The sequence below is a fragment of the Acanthochromis polyacanthus genome, chromosome 15, assembly GCF_021347895.1.
Source record: "Acanthochromis polyacanthus isolate Apoly-LR-REF ecotype Palm Island chromosome 15, KAUST_Apoly_ChrSc, whole genome shotgun sequence".
In the NCBI taxonomy this organism is placed as follows: domain Eukaryota; kingdom Metazoa; phylum Chordata; class Actinopteri; family Pomacentridae; genus Acanthochromis; species Acanthochromis polyacanthus.
Genome location: NC_067127.1, coordinates 12,997,438 through 13,014,128, shown reverse-complemented (window position 1 = coordinate 13,014,128; position 16,691 = coordinate 12,997,438). Strand labels below are relative to the sequence as shown.

The 16,691-nt window shown below is 38.0% G+C and overlaps 1 protein-coding gene across 1 annotated transcript in view; it reads right to left on the bottom strand.

The window, feature by feature from the left end:
- The window catches only part of prim2 (DNA primase subunit 2), a 29,198-nt gene that overhangs the window by 6,897 nt on the left and 5,610 nt on the right, over positions 1-16,691 (bottom strand). The window contains exons 7-10 of the mRNA XM_022202703.2: positions 15,494-15,631; positions 11,115-11,182; positions 9,897-9,969; positions 9,511-9,696 (exon numbers count right to left, since the gene is read on the bottom strand). Of these exons, the coding sequence (XP_022058395.2) occupies positions 9,511-9,696; positions 9,897-9,969; positions 11,115-11,182; positions 15,494-15,631 (465 nt within the window). The remainder of the gene's footprint in view (positions 1-9,510; positions 9,697-9,896; positions 9,970-11,114; positions 11,183-15,493; positions 15,632-16,691) is intronic.

Below are 16,691 nucleotides of genomic sequence, written 5' to 3'. Positions count from 1 at the left end.
GGCCAGCTTTCTCAGTGCTTTCTGCCCCTTGTCCTGAAGAGTGTCGTTGTAGATATGAAGAGTATGTTTTCAATCTAGGAATTAAAGTAGGAAATTCCTACACAAAGCACAAATGTTCACTGCAGCGTTCATAGGATTCCTACCTACATATGCTGGACTTCTATATTTGTTCATCACTGTTAGTACATGTTATGTTCAATATCTCACCATTTTACATCTAAACTTCTCTGATGACTTCGTCTTTTTGTTTTTCCTTCAGTAAGAAATCTGCATACTTCTTATGTATTGGTAAAAATTGTAAGATACTTGATTCTTGTTCTCGAAGACAGATATTTTGATTATTTAGAGCACGCTGAACAATTTGGAGACATGACCTTCAGTTTGAAGTTGTGATGGCCATAATACCATTTTATGAAATAAAACAGAAAATAAAAAGTGACTAGCAGCATAATTTGTTGTTAAAATAAGCATATTTTGCATAAAATACACACAGTATTAAGAGTTGAACAGAAAATGCATTTTAATTATCCACATGTAGATTTGGATTTACTCTGTCCCGTTTTTGATTGACAGTACAACTCAAGAGTATTAGCAACCATTAGACTGCATTTATAGTTCAACAAAAATAAACTTTGCTTAATATGAAAATTTATATAACTTCACAAGTTCTTAAGTATATATCTTGGAAAATCTATAACCTCCCAAAAAGCAAAACATCAAAGTCAAGGACACTAGTCTACTGTATAAATAAACTTTCATGTGTCAGACGTCTGCGAGCTCTTGTATCATCTTCTATACAGTTTCAAACCAAAAGCTGTTTCATATTTTTGATAGAGGTCATTTTACCCAGTCTTCACGGTGAACTCCTTTTTAATGTACAGTAATTTTGTGTGGTTGTTAAAATCCATTAGAGTGACCCTGCCTCTAAAAACCAAACAGTAAAATACACACAGAGTGCTCTGACAGTGGCAGAACACAATCACCATGACTGCACCCATCATAACGCATTAATGCTGCAATAAAACCTTTGAACTTGCTAATGTGACAAGCTGCAGTGGCAATTTAGAAACCCGTAAAATCTTCTTTAAGCACAATAAATCAAATATTAATTATGTAGAGCTTCTAGGGATTCAAGAGGCCATTTCCTGATTTAAGGTTCCATTAAAAACAAAATGTGGAACTCCACCGGCACTAAAGTGTGTTTAATATGTATAATGTGAAATAATTTGAACATAAAAAAGATCCTATGTGGTCTGAAAAGTGATATAAAGACTTCAAGATAATATGATATTCAACTTTCAATTGGTGAAGGCAAAGCTGAGGTTAAAATAAATTACAAAACAAACAAACAAAAAGCCTCCTCTAATAGAATATGTCTACTCTGTTTCTTCTAGTCGCCAGCTGTGTTCCTACACTTTACACAATCCGGGATATACCCCAATACAGTTGATCCTGAATTCACAAAATCACAGAGGAGAGACTGAGCACATGCACAGAAGATGCATTAAAGGAGCTGAGCCACATCTCTGCTAGTGCACATCTTGGCTCATGGGGCTACAACAGTGTAACATCCCCCCCCACACTCCAGGACACATTCACAAAAACCTGCGGCAACGGAGACAGAGAAATAGGACACAATCAAAGGGATTACGTATGTGTGTGCAAACTTGGCATGGCTTCTTAGGCTCAGTCCATAGTGACTGATGTGCCTGTAGCTCAAATCCCTCTTATGTGTAATACCATTAAAGTACTTCCCGTTTTAATCTGCACAACAGGCCTTCTCACACTGTGAAAACAATAGAAGGTGAGGAAGTATAAAATGCTAGAAGTGCACACAAGTTAAGAAGTTTGATGTTGTAGAGAGAAGACACATCGCTTCTTAAAAAGGTCATTTACACACAAGTGGGGTTTAAACTAAAAAGGCAATATAATAAATTAAACTGCAAAGTCACTGTAACACTAGTAAAGCCTGCTGCAAACTCTAAAGGCTGTACTGTCAATCCTGGTAAAAGCGCTTATTAGAGAAACACATTTTAAAATCCTAATGATTTAGTTGTTTGCATCCAACTTTAGAAAACTATACTTGACTTCTGTCGTTAAACCATCTGGCAAGAAAAAGCACATGTTTCGTAAATCAAAGGAAGCAGGGGGATTCGAATAGCTATAATCAATCGGTTAACTTGAGTTTAATAAAAACTGTACATTAACATAACTCCGTATTTCAGGTCATGTATTATCCCTCTTTGATCAAAACCATTGCAACATGTCCGAGTAGGAAAAGCATAGGTTTAGATTTTAAAAATAATTCAAATGGGTGAATTTATTGAGCTGCTTCTGTTATGTGTTCTTGGTAATACTGAGTCATTGTCACAGTGTCATAGCGGACTGCTTCAACAGAACAGAGCCATTGTTAATAACTACCATGCCAGGTCAAAACATCTAGTGTGACAAGGTCCTATTGTAGGTACTCCATCACAACTCAATTTGCATGGATGGCACCACTACAGAGATGTTTGAGCCAGTATTTTTCTCTTTCAAACGCTTACCATAGTCACTTTAAATCTAAATTGCTGGGTAAATCAAATATCCGGACCTCTTGCTTTCAGCCATTTGTATCAGATAACACAATGTTCTAGCCAATAGTCTGAACCTTTAGGAATTGGTATGATGTACGCATATGGTTGAAGTATTTTCTTAGAACCCCAGTGACTACCTAATTACAGTGAAAGTATTAGAAAACATCATAAAAAAATCCACAATCCTAGCAAAGCACGTGCACCTGACAGCAACACATCAGCGCTAAACTGAAACAAACAATGCTTCCAATGTTGAACCTTGCTCCTCAGGTGGGTTGCTTATTCCCCAATATGTAAGAATGGAGATAAACAATTATAGATTAATTTATGCATGCAGTAATCAGAGGAACGATTCGGCAGAATTATCGATGCCTGAATGCTGGTCTTCCTTATGGAACACAAGGCCCTGAGTAAAGCACTAATTGGCTTTTTCTCAAATCACTGTAGTATTAAGCATGTTTACAATCATTACATGCATAAAAAACAAGGGTACATTTTCTGCATGTTTTGTAGATTATAAAAAGGATTTTTATTCTATTTGACAAGCCGGATTATATTTTAAATGTCTTTAAATCAGTACAGAGGAGAAAATTCATCATGTCAATAATAAATGTGGTACACAAATCTGCCAGAAGACCACAGATCTCTTCATCCAAGGAAGAAATGTCATCCAGGGCAACAGCTGATCATCAATTTTATTTACCATCTACATCTCATTAATGACTTGGCAGCGATGTTATAACAACCTGAAACCCTGGTTTACCCCTTAACAGTGAGAAAGTGAAATCCTTGCTCTATGCTGATGACCCAGTGCTGGCGTCACCCACACAACAAGGATCACAGCAGCACCTGGACCTCCCGAAGCAGCAGTGTCACAACTGGACTCAAATGTTTTGTCAACCTTAACAAAACTAAAATCACGACCCTCTTAAAGAAGCCCAGATCTCAGGAAGCCAAATATCAACTCAAATTACAAAACCATCTACACTGCACTTTATATTATGATTACCTAGTGTTTCGCATAACAACGTGGAGAGCATTTTCTTTAATTGGAAAATTGTATAATTAGACATATCGATTAGAATTTAGACTTAAATATTTTGCAGTGGAACCCGACCAGTTGCCCTCTGGTGTGGTAGTGGAGTTTCTAAGTCTACTCATTCATCAGGACTGCACTAGATGGGACAAACATCCCATAGAGATCTTGCAGGTCCATATAAAACAGCATCCAAAGAAAAGAAAAAACAACCAATGCACGCAAGGCAGTATCATACTGTCGCCCACTGATCATCAAAAAGATGAACACTAAAATTTGGGTCACATTTGAAACCGAGTCTCCAAGACACACTGAGATTTCAGGCACGACAAAGACTAAAGTCCCTTCTGTCAGCTGGTCTTGAGACTTACTGATCAGATAAAACCTAACACTGATCAACCTAAGAAAAACTATAAATAAATGATTAGATTAATAAGACATGGCTATCTTTGAAAAATCAAACACACATTTCACTGCAATCTGGCCTTTAACTATGAAAAAAAATGGCAGAATATCTCTTTACTGTCAGAGATACAAAGCAGATCCAGATCAAATGCAGACTCTGTGACCATAGCGTATCACCATAGAAAGGACGACACAAGAAGTCGTGGCTTCCAGCAGAGATGGTGGTCACTGCTCGACAGTTGAGGCAAAGACAGAGAAGCAAGTCAAATGTATGAGACAAGAATACTATTAAAAAAAAGTTTGACGTATTTCATTATCAGAACTAGATGGCAGTGAAACTCTGCTTGAAAAGGGTCATGTAGCAGACCTGACAGCACAAAATGTGACGAACATCAGTGGATATGAGGACCAGGCTGACATAACCTATTATACACAAACACACAAATTTACCGTTTTCTCTTCTTTCTTGCCATTCTCTGGTTCTACTAATTTTCTTTAGCGCACTTAAAAAAAAAATCGTTTCTTCCTATTAAGTTTCTCACCTCATGTTTTTGGACTTGCATCACCTTTGACAATATTGTTAGCCTGATGTTCATGCCAATACAGCATGTTGAAATGAAATAAAACAGCAGTAGCGCTATTCTGAAAGCAACTCATGAAGATGAAAGACGCAAAACCTTACTTTGATTTTATATTTTGTAGGAGTTCTAATGAATTTCTACATCCTGGCCTTAGAGCGTAACATCGTTGTCATTTACTTTACAGACCTTCTCAATAGGATGAAAGACAAAAAACTAACACCATACAGGATAGCAACAAAGGATCTGATGGGTCCTTTCAAATGTACTGAAAATACCAGCAGTAAAAATAGCACAGTGCACATTTGTATCCAATCTCTTAGAACAGTTAATGTAAAGTGTCATCTAACGACTCTTCCGTTGTTCCAATTATAATGTGAAAAACTGTGTCAGTTAGTGGAAATATATTAACCTGAAGTTAACATCTATAAAACAAGTACTTCAAAAGCAGTCCTACCCTGAGGCAATACAATCAACTAAAATGTGCTACAAACAGACAACCTCCAAATGAATAGGCTAACTTCTGTGGCAAGAAAAATGGATAGATCAAGTTGATTTTATCAATTTTCTCTCCCTCTAGTCTAATATTACATTGCCTCTTCCTCCAGGCCTCCCTTTCGGCATCGCTGCCTCCCATCTTTTTCTCTGTGCCGGCCGCATACTAATGAGCAAGCTTTGTGCAGCCTGCCACAAAGTGCAGTCCCTGATACAACACATACATCACAGTGAGAGCTGCGATCTGGTCAGCACCATTCTGCTGCCTCTGCTGTGGAACAAGAGCTGGGCTTTGTGCAGAGCCCATCACACTTTCTCTGGGAGCATGTTAATGGGAAACAAGCCACCTCAGAAATGGGGCACCAAAGAGAAGTGTAACATGAACTCCTGCTTACTGTGGGAGCCACGAAGCGCTTACTGACGGCCGATAACAGATGCTATGATCGGAGGGAGTGAAAGCAGGAATGAGGGACAATGTTGTATTACTTTAAACACTCCCTTTAACAGGTGTCAGTGACAGTTATTGTCTTTTTGTAGCAACACACAATATAATGGGCCTTCTTTGTATTGCCAAGTCAATTTTTTTTTTTTAATGTGTATGTACCAAAAAACCCTCTTACTGAATTAAATCTTTAAGGAGTGAAGAGAAACTCAAAACTAACCACCCTGGCTTCTAACATATTCTGCTGCAATGCAAAAATATTTCAAAGAGCTACACAAATTACTTGTGATATTTTTGTTTACATCATCTTCTATTACTAGCGCAACTTTGTGACTTTTTTGTATTATTTCCCTTGTTTTAGATACAGGTGATCATTGCAACTAAATTAGCAGTTTAATCATTTTTTAAGACCAAACAGGAAACATAACTTTTTTTTTATGTCATGTACGGCTGCACAATATACAGTTTCAAAACCCACAATGCGTTAGTCACATTGCACGAAGCGCCATGTGAAGCAAGACATATTAACACAAAGCGTTACAATTTTTTACACCTTGAAACACAACTTAACATGGCACGGTTCTCATTTTTCATAACTAAACTACAAGAGAAGTCTGTCTCACCTAAAATTAAGAGGTTCTTGGATACATTGTTCTTTTTAAACTTTTTTCTCAAGACACAGGGTTTGTTGACATGCAGATTCAACATGTGCACATCAAATGAGCAATGACAAAAACACTAAATAGGAAGACGTGGTTGCAAAAGGAAACGCAGCATTAGATTATATGCTACAGGAGGGCTGATGTTAACCAAAAACAGGTGTTCTGCCAGCAGTGTGTAGCAATCATCGCCACTGCATGAGGCCACATGACCATTTAAAATCAGCACCATCTAACAGTCTGATGAGTGTTCAGCCAGATCTGAAGGCCACTCAAAGTGAAATTTTTTTTGGATGCCTCTGAACATGTTACACTGTATGAGAAAGGCTTTTTGTTACCTTTAAAAAATTATTGAAATTTTCTATGCAGACACACTACCTGACAAAACCACCCGAGATTATATATTTTTTAAATAGAGTTATTCAAGTCATATGGTAAAATCTCCTGCATATTTTTGTAACATAATACATACTGGAGAAAACCTACATATTGTAATGCCCGTCTTTTTTCCATTATCACACGGTTGTAATATTATATAGCGCCCAAACAAAACATTTCTTATATTTGATGAAATGAAATACTTCAGAGCCATTCCATTAATATTAAAAAGTGGTAATACCAAACTGCTGAATGTATTTTCATTCATGCCATGTCCCCTGAGAATTTGCCCATGCCTTTGTTCTTGTGTTGCCCACATTAGTACTGCATCAATTTAGGCCACATCTGCCTTTTACCAGCTGCACATTAGTTCACTACTCCTGCCACTCTTACAGAGTTGCTCTTCTGTACGAAGCAAGCAGCCGTATAAGTGACAAAATATCTATTTTTTATATAGCAAACAGGAGGGACTGAGGCTCAAGATATTCCCACATGCCTTAGCACTTTGTCTGGCTGATGCAAAACATGACCTAGACTGGAAAGAGCGCTGGCTACCTGCAGTAGAATGTCAGGGATGCCAACAGTGTGATCTGCGACAAATTATTATTCAAAGACAACAGGGCTCTCTGATCAAGGTCCATTCATTCACATTGCTGTCCTAGACTGCTGCTTCATGTGTCTGTTCAGCTCAGCACAATGATTTCTTGGCACTCGATACCCTATGAATAGTGTATCTACTGATGAGCACTCAAAAATGCAAATGGGATGTACATTGCTGTTTACTGCTGTGGATCAGATTCACAGCATTTCTATATCTGTTGAGTTTTAACAACAAAATATAAAGTATTATTATATGAAGACAGGTCAAAGCAGCTCACTAGTAAGTACATTTTAAACTGGCTTTTTTTTTGGTAAATATTTTGTCAATTATTCTTTTGGCCTATAAAATAGAAGTGAATTGTGGAAAATGTCCACCACAATTACCTGGAGCCCAGAGTGCCGTTTTGTTTTTGAATATACAAACCTCATACAAAACAAGCTCGTTATAATGTAGTGTAAGACAAGGAGAGATAGTAAATTCTCACATTCCAGAGCATGAAAGCTGCAAATATTGGTCATTTTGGCGTGCAAAGTGGCTCAAGTATTTAAGCAATTATGAATGTAACTGATCTATTTTATGTCAATTGACTTATCAGCTATTCTGTCAAGTACTGAGAGCTGGGCTGACAGTATCAGTATCTGTGGTGGTCAAGTCAAGAAGATGATGCTATTAAAAAAAGATGTTATGACTAGAAAATAGCAAATATTCTAAATATTGTATCAACTGTCCATTCAAATTGTAATGCATTTTTGTTTTTAGGGTTGGTATAATTGACTCACTAACACACTGAAAGACTTGGCTGAGGAAGGCATGTCCACAATGGTAAAACAGAGTCAAAAGCCTTAGTTACAGACTTTAGCACTTTGTGTATGTGTGAATTTTTATCTTTTACTGTTTGAGACCACGACACAAAATAAAGCTAACACAGCTGGATGGAAAAGTTACATTCATGTGAAATTCCTGAATGGCTTCACTGAGGACGGGGCATTAAAAAAAATCCTCAAAAACCACAGTAAAGTCTGCATCAGCCATATCTCAATTTTAAGAAAGACCAGGCAAGTCAAGGCATACAGGGTGTTCTTGTAGTCTTTGGTGATACTGCACCATCATATCTGAAAATGTTAATCAATAAAATCCTGGTAATTGCCCATTTAACGGGGTTATTTTGTTGATGGCAAATAAGGAAATGCATTGTCATTTGTATGACCAGACACTTTTTTCTTTTTTAAAGTAATTGTTTTAACCTTTTTGCCTTTATTCTAGTGCAGAGTGGAGAGAAAGACAGGAAAAATGGGGAGAAGAGTGGGCGAAAGACATGCAGTAAATGACCATGGGTCAGACTTAAACCCATGACTACAGCCCCTGTCTATGGGTCGCCTGATCAACCTGTTGAGCTACAGGGATAACCGTACGACCAGATTTTTGATCCACATATGCAACCCAAGCTGAGTCAGTCACACGTTATCTAACACATGCGCTATGTTGTGAGTTAAGGGAGAAAACAAAACCTAAATGCTGCAGATGCTGATTAAGAAACAACACAATCATGTCAGAATGGATTTTTTTTTTTTTTTACAAGCAAGTACAGAGCTGTTTCTAACAAATTTATATTTAAGGCATTAGACCAAGCTTTAAACACTATCATTAATTTCTACTTTATTGCAGAGCATGAAATTCTATTTGTTCTATCTAAAGTGTTTCATTATGTGGAGTCTCCTGTCACTATTTGTCTATCGTCTCTTATTCACATAAGGAGTAGTGGTTCTCTTCATGCAGAACAAATTCAATGTCTTTGCTGCGTCTCTGTCTTGTATTGAGAGATACAATAACTGAACTCATAACCACTTCAGTCTTCATTAACCTTATCATAATACTGCGTGTACATAAGTACAAGAGTAAACTGTCTTTCAATCATTACAGCTTTGAAGGGGCCACTTCAACAGCCAGCCATTTAAGGATTGAATAGCACTCTGGAGGATCCAAGGTATTCAGAAAAAAAACAAAAAAACCAAATCTATTTGTATTTGAATATGGCCATTATATTCTGAAAACAAAGTTGGCTGAAATTAAGTGTCAAAAATATTCTATTTATGTCTAAACTGAGTTATGACATAATGCAAGATTTGTACTTTTTAAATGTTTTGTCTATGATCCATTCAAACAATATACCCCACAAATCTATCTCCTTGCTAGTTATTAGTTGCAGTGGTGCTTGGTTGAACAACACAAATCAGCATCTAACCAAAATCTGGTCAAACCTGACTGCATTGGTTTATACTTGCTAGGTATTCAATGAACTAAAAAAAAGCACAAAAAATGACTCAGTACTGTCAGCATTACCTTATCAGCATCCACTTTGCCTCTTATGAACTCAGACCTCCAGAACTGCAGAGCCTGCTCCAAAGAAAGGCCGATCCCTTTGAGGAAGAGGCCGTACTGCATCCGACCACCATGGCGGAGATGGTGGTTCTCTCTGAGGGCCTGGTGGAGCTGTCTCATACACAGTGGGAATGACTTCCCTGAAAGCTGAAGGCAGTCAAATGTTCATTACCAACATGCAGAAAGAACAAAGTGCACTCAAATATACTTTATCTGTGCCTGCATGTACCGTTTTCATTTTAGAGTTTCTATACAAATGTCATTTTATGCCTTTTACATCATCAAATTTCCAGGCAAAAAGCTACTTCAAGTTGATGTTTCCAGAATACATAGTTAATGCAACTTACTGAGTCAATTTGCTCCAAGGAGATTTTTCCAACATTCTTCTGGATGCTGTAATCCTGTCCCACATACGCATGGCTTAAAGAAGAAAAAAATAGGAAAAACATCAGGTGTGCAATAAATAAGATTGTTTTTCTGTAGCGATCTTAAAGCAATTTTAAAAGCTGCCATGAAAACTGATCTTCTGTTCCAACAGAAAGTTTTTGTCAGACCTAACATTAAGGACATTTTAGAGAAATGTAATAACAAAAAAGTAAAATTATTGTGAAACATGGGGGTTTTCACTTTGGCAAGCCCAAGGAATCCAAGTGGCAGCGCTTTACACCACTTTGTGCTCCCCCTACCGTTGTAATTAGTGACCTACAAATTAATCTTGACAATCTGCCCACTAATCTCCAACAACAATCGGGCATCATCACTTCTTTCATCCTGATATTATTTTGTTTTTGCCTAACGCTAAAAGGGCACCCTTACTGTGTTTTTAGCTATTCTCCTCAGATATTGAAGCTGCAATGCAGTCTGCTACCACTAAAGAAAGTTTTAAAGCAATCATTTACTGTTGTCATTTCACATCAGAATTATTTCACGAGTGAATGCGGAAAAGCTTTTTATACGATCTACTCTCATAGTCTTAGGAATTAGAAGAGTGAAGATTTTCTTAAAAACTATCTTCAATGCATTTTTGTTGGTGGATACCACCAAAGCCTGAAGCAAAGTTTTTTGACATTTAAAAAAAACGATTTAATCGACCAATTAATTTAGATTGCTGCATATTGTTTTTCCGTCTGTGAAGTAATTAATCAATCAGCATCACAACAGCTCTACACTATTTATTCCATTATGTTTACGTGTAGTAATTTAGTAGCCTATTATCACTGCACCAAGTAATCCATCTTCAAAACTACTGTATAATCAGAGAACTATCCACTGATATCTCCTCCAATACAATCTAAAAAAATATAGAAGAAACAATGTACCTGTTGTGTACTGCTATATATTGTATGAAAGAGTAACAATAAAAACAGCAGTCGATGATGTTGAACACGCAGCAAGACACAAAAAGTTTGTACAACATCTAGACTTGTCTACAGGGACAAAGTGGGTTGACTCAGACCAGCCAGAAGCCTCCAGTGTTCTTTGGTGCCAAAGATCAATCCTGTTAGACCTCTTTTTCAACAGAGTCCTGACAACACGGCAGCAAAGTTATCAATCCTGCTGCTTACCTGAGGTGGTTAAGTAGCGGTTGGAGCCGTTCATCAGAATGCACTGCTGGTAGCGAGCGGGCTGTCAGCTGCAGAAGAGATGGGCATCACATGACTAATGGCAAATAGTCTAGGTCAAAGGATTAGAACAGCCTAACACTGCAGGATGAATAACTACACCAAACAATTGAAATACACGGCACGACAGTTAACTTAAGCAGGTTGACTCAAGTGCATCAGATTTTCTTTAAAGTGAAAACTAAATAAATACTCACCCACCTGATAAATCATGAAAAAGCGGTGAGATTTCTTAACATCAAATACAATTAAAAGAATCACAAGGTGTTCATGATACAAAACATCTGTTAGCAATGCCAGAAAGCTGATGGTCAGCTTGGTGTGGGTGTTCAAAGTAAATACAGTAATGCATCTGCATGCAAACCAGTCAAGTCACCATCCCACAACATCTGTAGTTAGTGAAAAAAGTGATTCCTTAAAACCCGCATCTACTCCAGACATTTTTAAATTTTCATGTGTCTGTTCACAAAAAAGCTTTTTATAGCCTAATTGCTTTATAAACATAACTAATTAGAGACAGTCTTAACTGAATCAATGTCTTCCTTCTATATACATCTAAACCATTTTGAGACATTAAAGCTAGTTTTTTAAAATGAATGTCAGACCAATACCAGGAGGCACATGGAGAGGCAGCTTTCAATTTCATACCTTTTTAATGACACCTTTTCTGTGATACCCCTTGCTGTCCCCAGTGAAAGGAAATAACCATCATAGCAACACAATGGCACAGTTGCAAGAAAAATAGCTTTGAAAAATTCTTTCATTCCAACAGTTAGTGGTCCGGATAATTACCTGGAAATGGGAGAATTGCACAACCAGACCAAGTTGTTGTTTTTATTAGTGTTACGGTTTTTCGCTTGTAATTTGGAAAGGCTGGCCACGGCTGTTCCATGACAGAGAACATGTGTTTGTAATAAGGCAAATCATGTACATCTTGCTCGCTGTGCCACAATTGGTACAGATGCGCTGAATTTCTATATGAACACCACCACAAAACACTGTCTAATCATGACTGGACACTAGAATGGAGTCTGCAGCTGATGTTTTTCCAAGTGAAGTCATTTGGGGAAACTTTGGCTGAACAACACACAAACTTATTTTTAAAAAATATAAAACACGGTCGGAACAGCAGGTAAAGGCTTAGTACCCTAGTTACTCTGCATGCAACCTCAGATTAGCAAGCTACATCTAAAACCACTCTCAGAAAGCACAATTCTATAATTCAGTTAATCACACAATTCAATTTGCCAGATGTGAGTTTTAGAGGAGTAGTTCAAATTGCCAATAAGCATTTCAGATCACTGGCTAAGTGGAGTCTACTCATGAACACAAGCATTACCTGAAAATACACTGATTGAGAGCGACAACTCGGGTAAATACAAGTAGCAGACACAACAAAACACTACCACTGAACAAAAAGCGACCTTTGTTTAAACTGCTCAAGAATTTTCTGTGGACAAAGCAATGAACTAACAGATCCAAGACAGACTCAAACAGCTGAATCTGCTGTCTCTTTAGACTGAGTGCTTTTTCATTGACTGTATATACACTCAACAAAAATATAAACGCAACACTTTTGTTTTTGCTCCAATTTTTTATGAGACGAACTCAAAGATCTAAAACTTTTTCCACATACACAATATCACCATTTCTCTCAAATATTGTTCACAAATCTGTCTAAATCTGTGACAGTGAGCACTTCTTTGCTGAGATAATCCATCCCACCTCACAGGTGTGCCATATCAAGATGCTGATTAGACACCATGATTAGTGCACAGGTGTGCCTTAGACTACCCACAATAAAAGGCCACTCTGAAAGGTGCAGTTTTATCACACAGCACAATGCCACAGATGTGGCAAGATTTGAGGGAGGTGCAGTTGGCATGCTGACAGCAGGAATGTCAACCAGAGCTGTTGCTCGTGTATTGAATGTTCATTTCTCTACTATAAGCCGTCTCCAAAGGCGTTTCAGAGAATTTGGCCGTACATCCAACCAGCCTCACAACTGCAGACCACGTGTAACCACACCAGCCCAGGATCTCCACATCCAGCATGTTCACCTCCAAGATGGTCTGAGACCAGCCACTCGCACAGCTGCTGAAACAATCGGTTTACATAACCAAAGAATTTCTGCACAAACTGTCATGCTGTGTGATAAAACTGCACCTTTCAGAGTGGCCTTTTATGGTGGGCAGTCTAAGGCACACCTGTGCACTAATCATGGTGTCTAATCAGTATCTTGATATGACACACCTGTGAGGTGGGATGGATTATCTCAGCAAAGGAGAAGTGCTCACTGTCACAGACTTAGACAGATTTGGGAACAATATTTGAGAGTAATGGTGATATTGTGTATGTGGAAAAAGTTTTAGATCTTTGAGTTTATCTCATAAAAAATGAGAGCAAAAACAAAAGTGTTGTGTTTATATTTTTGTTGAGTGTACTATGCTAGAATAGTGCATAAACAGAATGACTCTTAATATGCTCAGGCCTATTGCAAAACACTACATTGAATACTAATGTATAGATGGTAAATGGTCTATACAGCGCTTTACTATACCTGCAAGGTACCCAAAGCGCTGTACATGATACGTCGCATTCACCCATTCACACACACATTCACACACTGATGGCAGAAGCTGCCATGCAAGGCGCTAACCACGACCCATTAGGAGCAATTAGGGGTTCGGTGTCTTGCTCAGGGACACCTCAACATGAGCGCGACGGGCCGAGGATCGAACCGGCAACCCTTCGGTTGCAAGACGGCCACTCTACCCATAGCTTTACATGCATTGACACAAAACCAATGGGAACACAGCAGTAATAAACTGCATGTGAAAAGCTCTTATTTAAGCTCATGGATGAGTAGTGCATAACTTACTGTCACTTGGTGCTAGTTCTTAATAGCAGGTTTTTAAAATGTTGACCTCTGATAAACTCCAAGGATGTTTTCAGTTACTTGTCTCCAACTGAAGATCAACAATGGCGGCGTGTCTAAGACTCACTGGGTCTAATGATGCAGACTTTTATTTTCTGCCCTTCACAGAATATATTTGTGTCTTTGTGGTTCATTTATTGACAGTAATTTTTGTCTTTTCTGTATTGTTGCAGACAGTGCTGGTTGATTAGGATATTAGCAGTAAAGTTTCAGGACTGTTATAGATGAATAAACTGATTCTTGGTCACTCTGTGTGGACATATACCAGCAACATTTTCAGTGTGGACCCAATTATATACAATGGCCTCCTCATATCGATCCAATATTTACTCCCCTTTGCTGCACAAATATAAAAGTATGGTGTAATTTACTTTCGACACCTATGGATACTTTTTTTAAAACTTCCTTTTACCTTTTCAATGTCCTGGGCTAGTCTGCTGATGAATCAGGTTACAATAATACTAGGTGATGCCTCCTCTGTAATTGTTAACTATGTGGTCATTTTGAACTTGTAATAATTTTTTCAGACTAAAGAAAGACTCTTGTTTAGTCCGTTACTTTACTCTCAGGCACAAAATCATTCAAATAACAACAAACACAATTACTTCAGGTACAGAATTCACACACAATCCTCGCTGATAAATAAAATCTACATAAAACCATATTAAAAAGGTTACAATTCCAATCAGAACTGTGATGATTCGCAAGCCTCTATACTGGCATATTTTATTGTTTTCTCTCTTTGGAAGTCCACTAATTAGTAGATCAAGTCTTTTTATAAATCATACAGTCCCACTGCCTTTGGTTGTTGATTGTTTGTGCCTGTTCCCCAGTCTGGACTCCTCACTGCAATACAACTGAACTTTGGTTGTCTCTTCACATATATTATACAGACTGCCTCTGGGTTCCAAAACACTGCATTTCATATCCCTCAAGGCATTCATTGCAATACACAAGAATGGTGATACTGCACCGTCACAAACTCCCTCCGATGGCCTAAAAAAACATCATGCCTGTAGGGACAATAAGCACTTTCCTACTAGTTGTCTCCAATCTTCCCTCCAGACATTTTATGTCATGTGTGCACACTTGTTCCCCTCATCTGAACCCTGCGTTTCTACGGTTTCCCTTGGGGCCATGAAGGCAACAGCACCAATTTAACAATTTGCCTTATGGAACCAGGCTTTTCTGTCTGCACAAAACTTCTGTGAATAAAGTACATGGGCAGGAAATGGACAAAGTTGACACACCTTGACACTAGTGAAGGTGTATCGGGGTGAGTTAGAGGGGTGTTCATTGAAATCTATTTCTAAAGGTCACTGTATTGCATTTTGCTCCTATAACTGATGTCATTCCTGTAAATGCATGTACTATAAACACTTACTGCAAGAGCTTTAGATAGCCTGGTGCGGAAATCATTGAGAACAATGGTGACAATGTCCTGGTGAGGGATGTACACGTAGCCTGCTTTGAGGTACACTTTCCTTGTCCTCACTAGATCCAAGGCATCTTGAAACGGAACCTTCAAAACAGGAAGAAAAAAAAAATGTTTGAGAGGAAAGTGCATTCAAAAAATATTCATGCAAGTTGAGTGTCTGGATACAAAGGCCAATCTTGTGTCCTTTGTAACGGGGAGCTTAAAATATGATCTGAGATTTGCACATATTTTAGGGATGTTCAGTAAAGCAAATGTGAAGATTCATATCGTCCCAGTGCATAAAACTGTTTGCAGCAAGCCTAAAATGTACATCACAATTACAGAAGCAGGTTGTGATGGTGACATATGATGAGAGTGTATTTCCTTAGTAGTAAGGCAAGACACACAGACACGGAGCCGTAATTCTACATTTGGAAGAACATGAAGTCTCCAATAAGTTGACTTAAACTGCCTCAGGGAGGAATATTTGCTCATTTATTTGATATCATAAGATGGCCTGTCTCTGTCTGACAAGATATTGGGCCCAAAGGTATGGGAGTTGAAGAAATAAAAGAGAACTAAGCAGACATATCCCAGTTTTTGGTTCAATGTAATAAATGTTCTATTTTTACAAAGAGTTCACAGTTCGCTGGCCTGTCTGGCTGGTACTCTCGGGCAGGTTAAGATTACACAATATGGGTGACACTAATGAGAAAGCTCGAGTGGCAATTAGTCCAAGGATAACATTGAACCAAAGGCAGTAGCTACTTGAATTCAAATACAACTTCATGGATTTGCAACACTCCTTTTCTTGTAAAAGCATGTAACAACCTATTTTACACTATAAATTATTGTATATGCTTCAAGCATGAGATTGTTGGATACACTGGCAGGTCATAATTCAAATTAGTTCTAAAAGGAGCCTAAATTATGTAGACAGATGGTTCAAGCAATCCTCTTACTTGTTTTATAATAATCTGTAAAGACCTTAAAGGTGTAGTCTATAAATTTAGGATTGCCCTTTCAAAATGCAAAAACAATAGCATCTTGTTTCGATGCCTTGCCTCTGTAACTTATATTTGCTGTGAGGGAACTACAGGAATGTAAACTGTAAACCAATATTGTACAAGAAAAACATGTGCCGTGGAAGCATAACAACTTAACA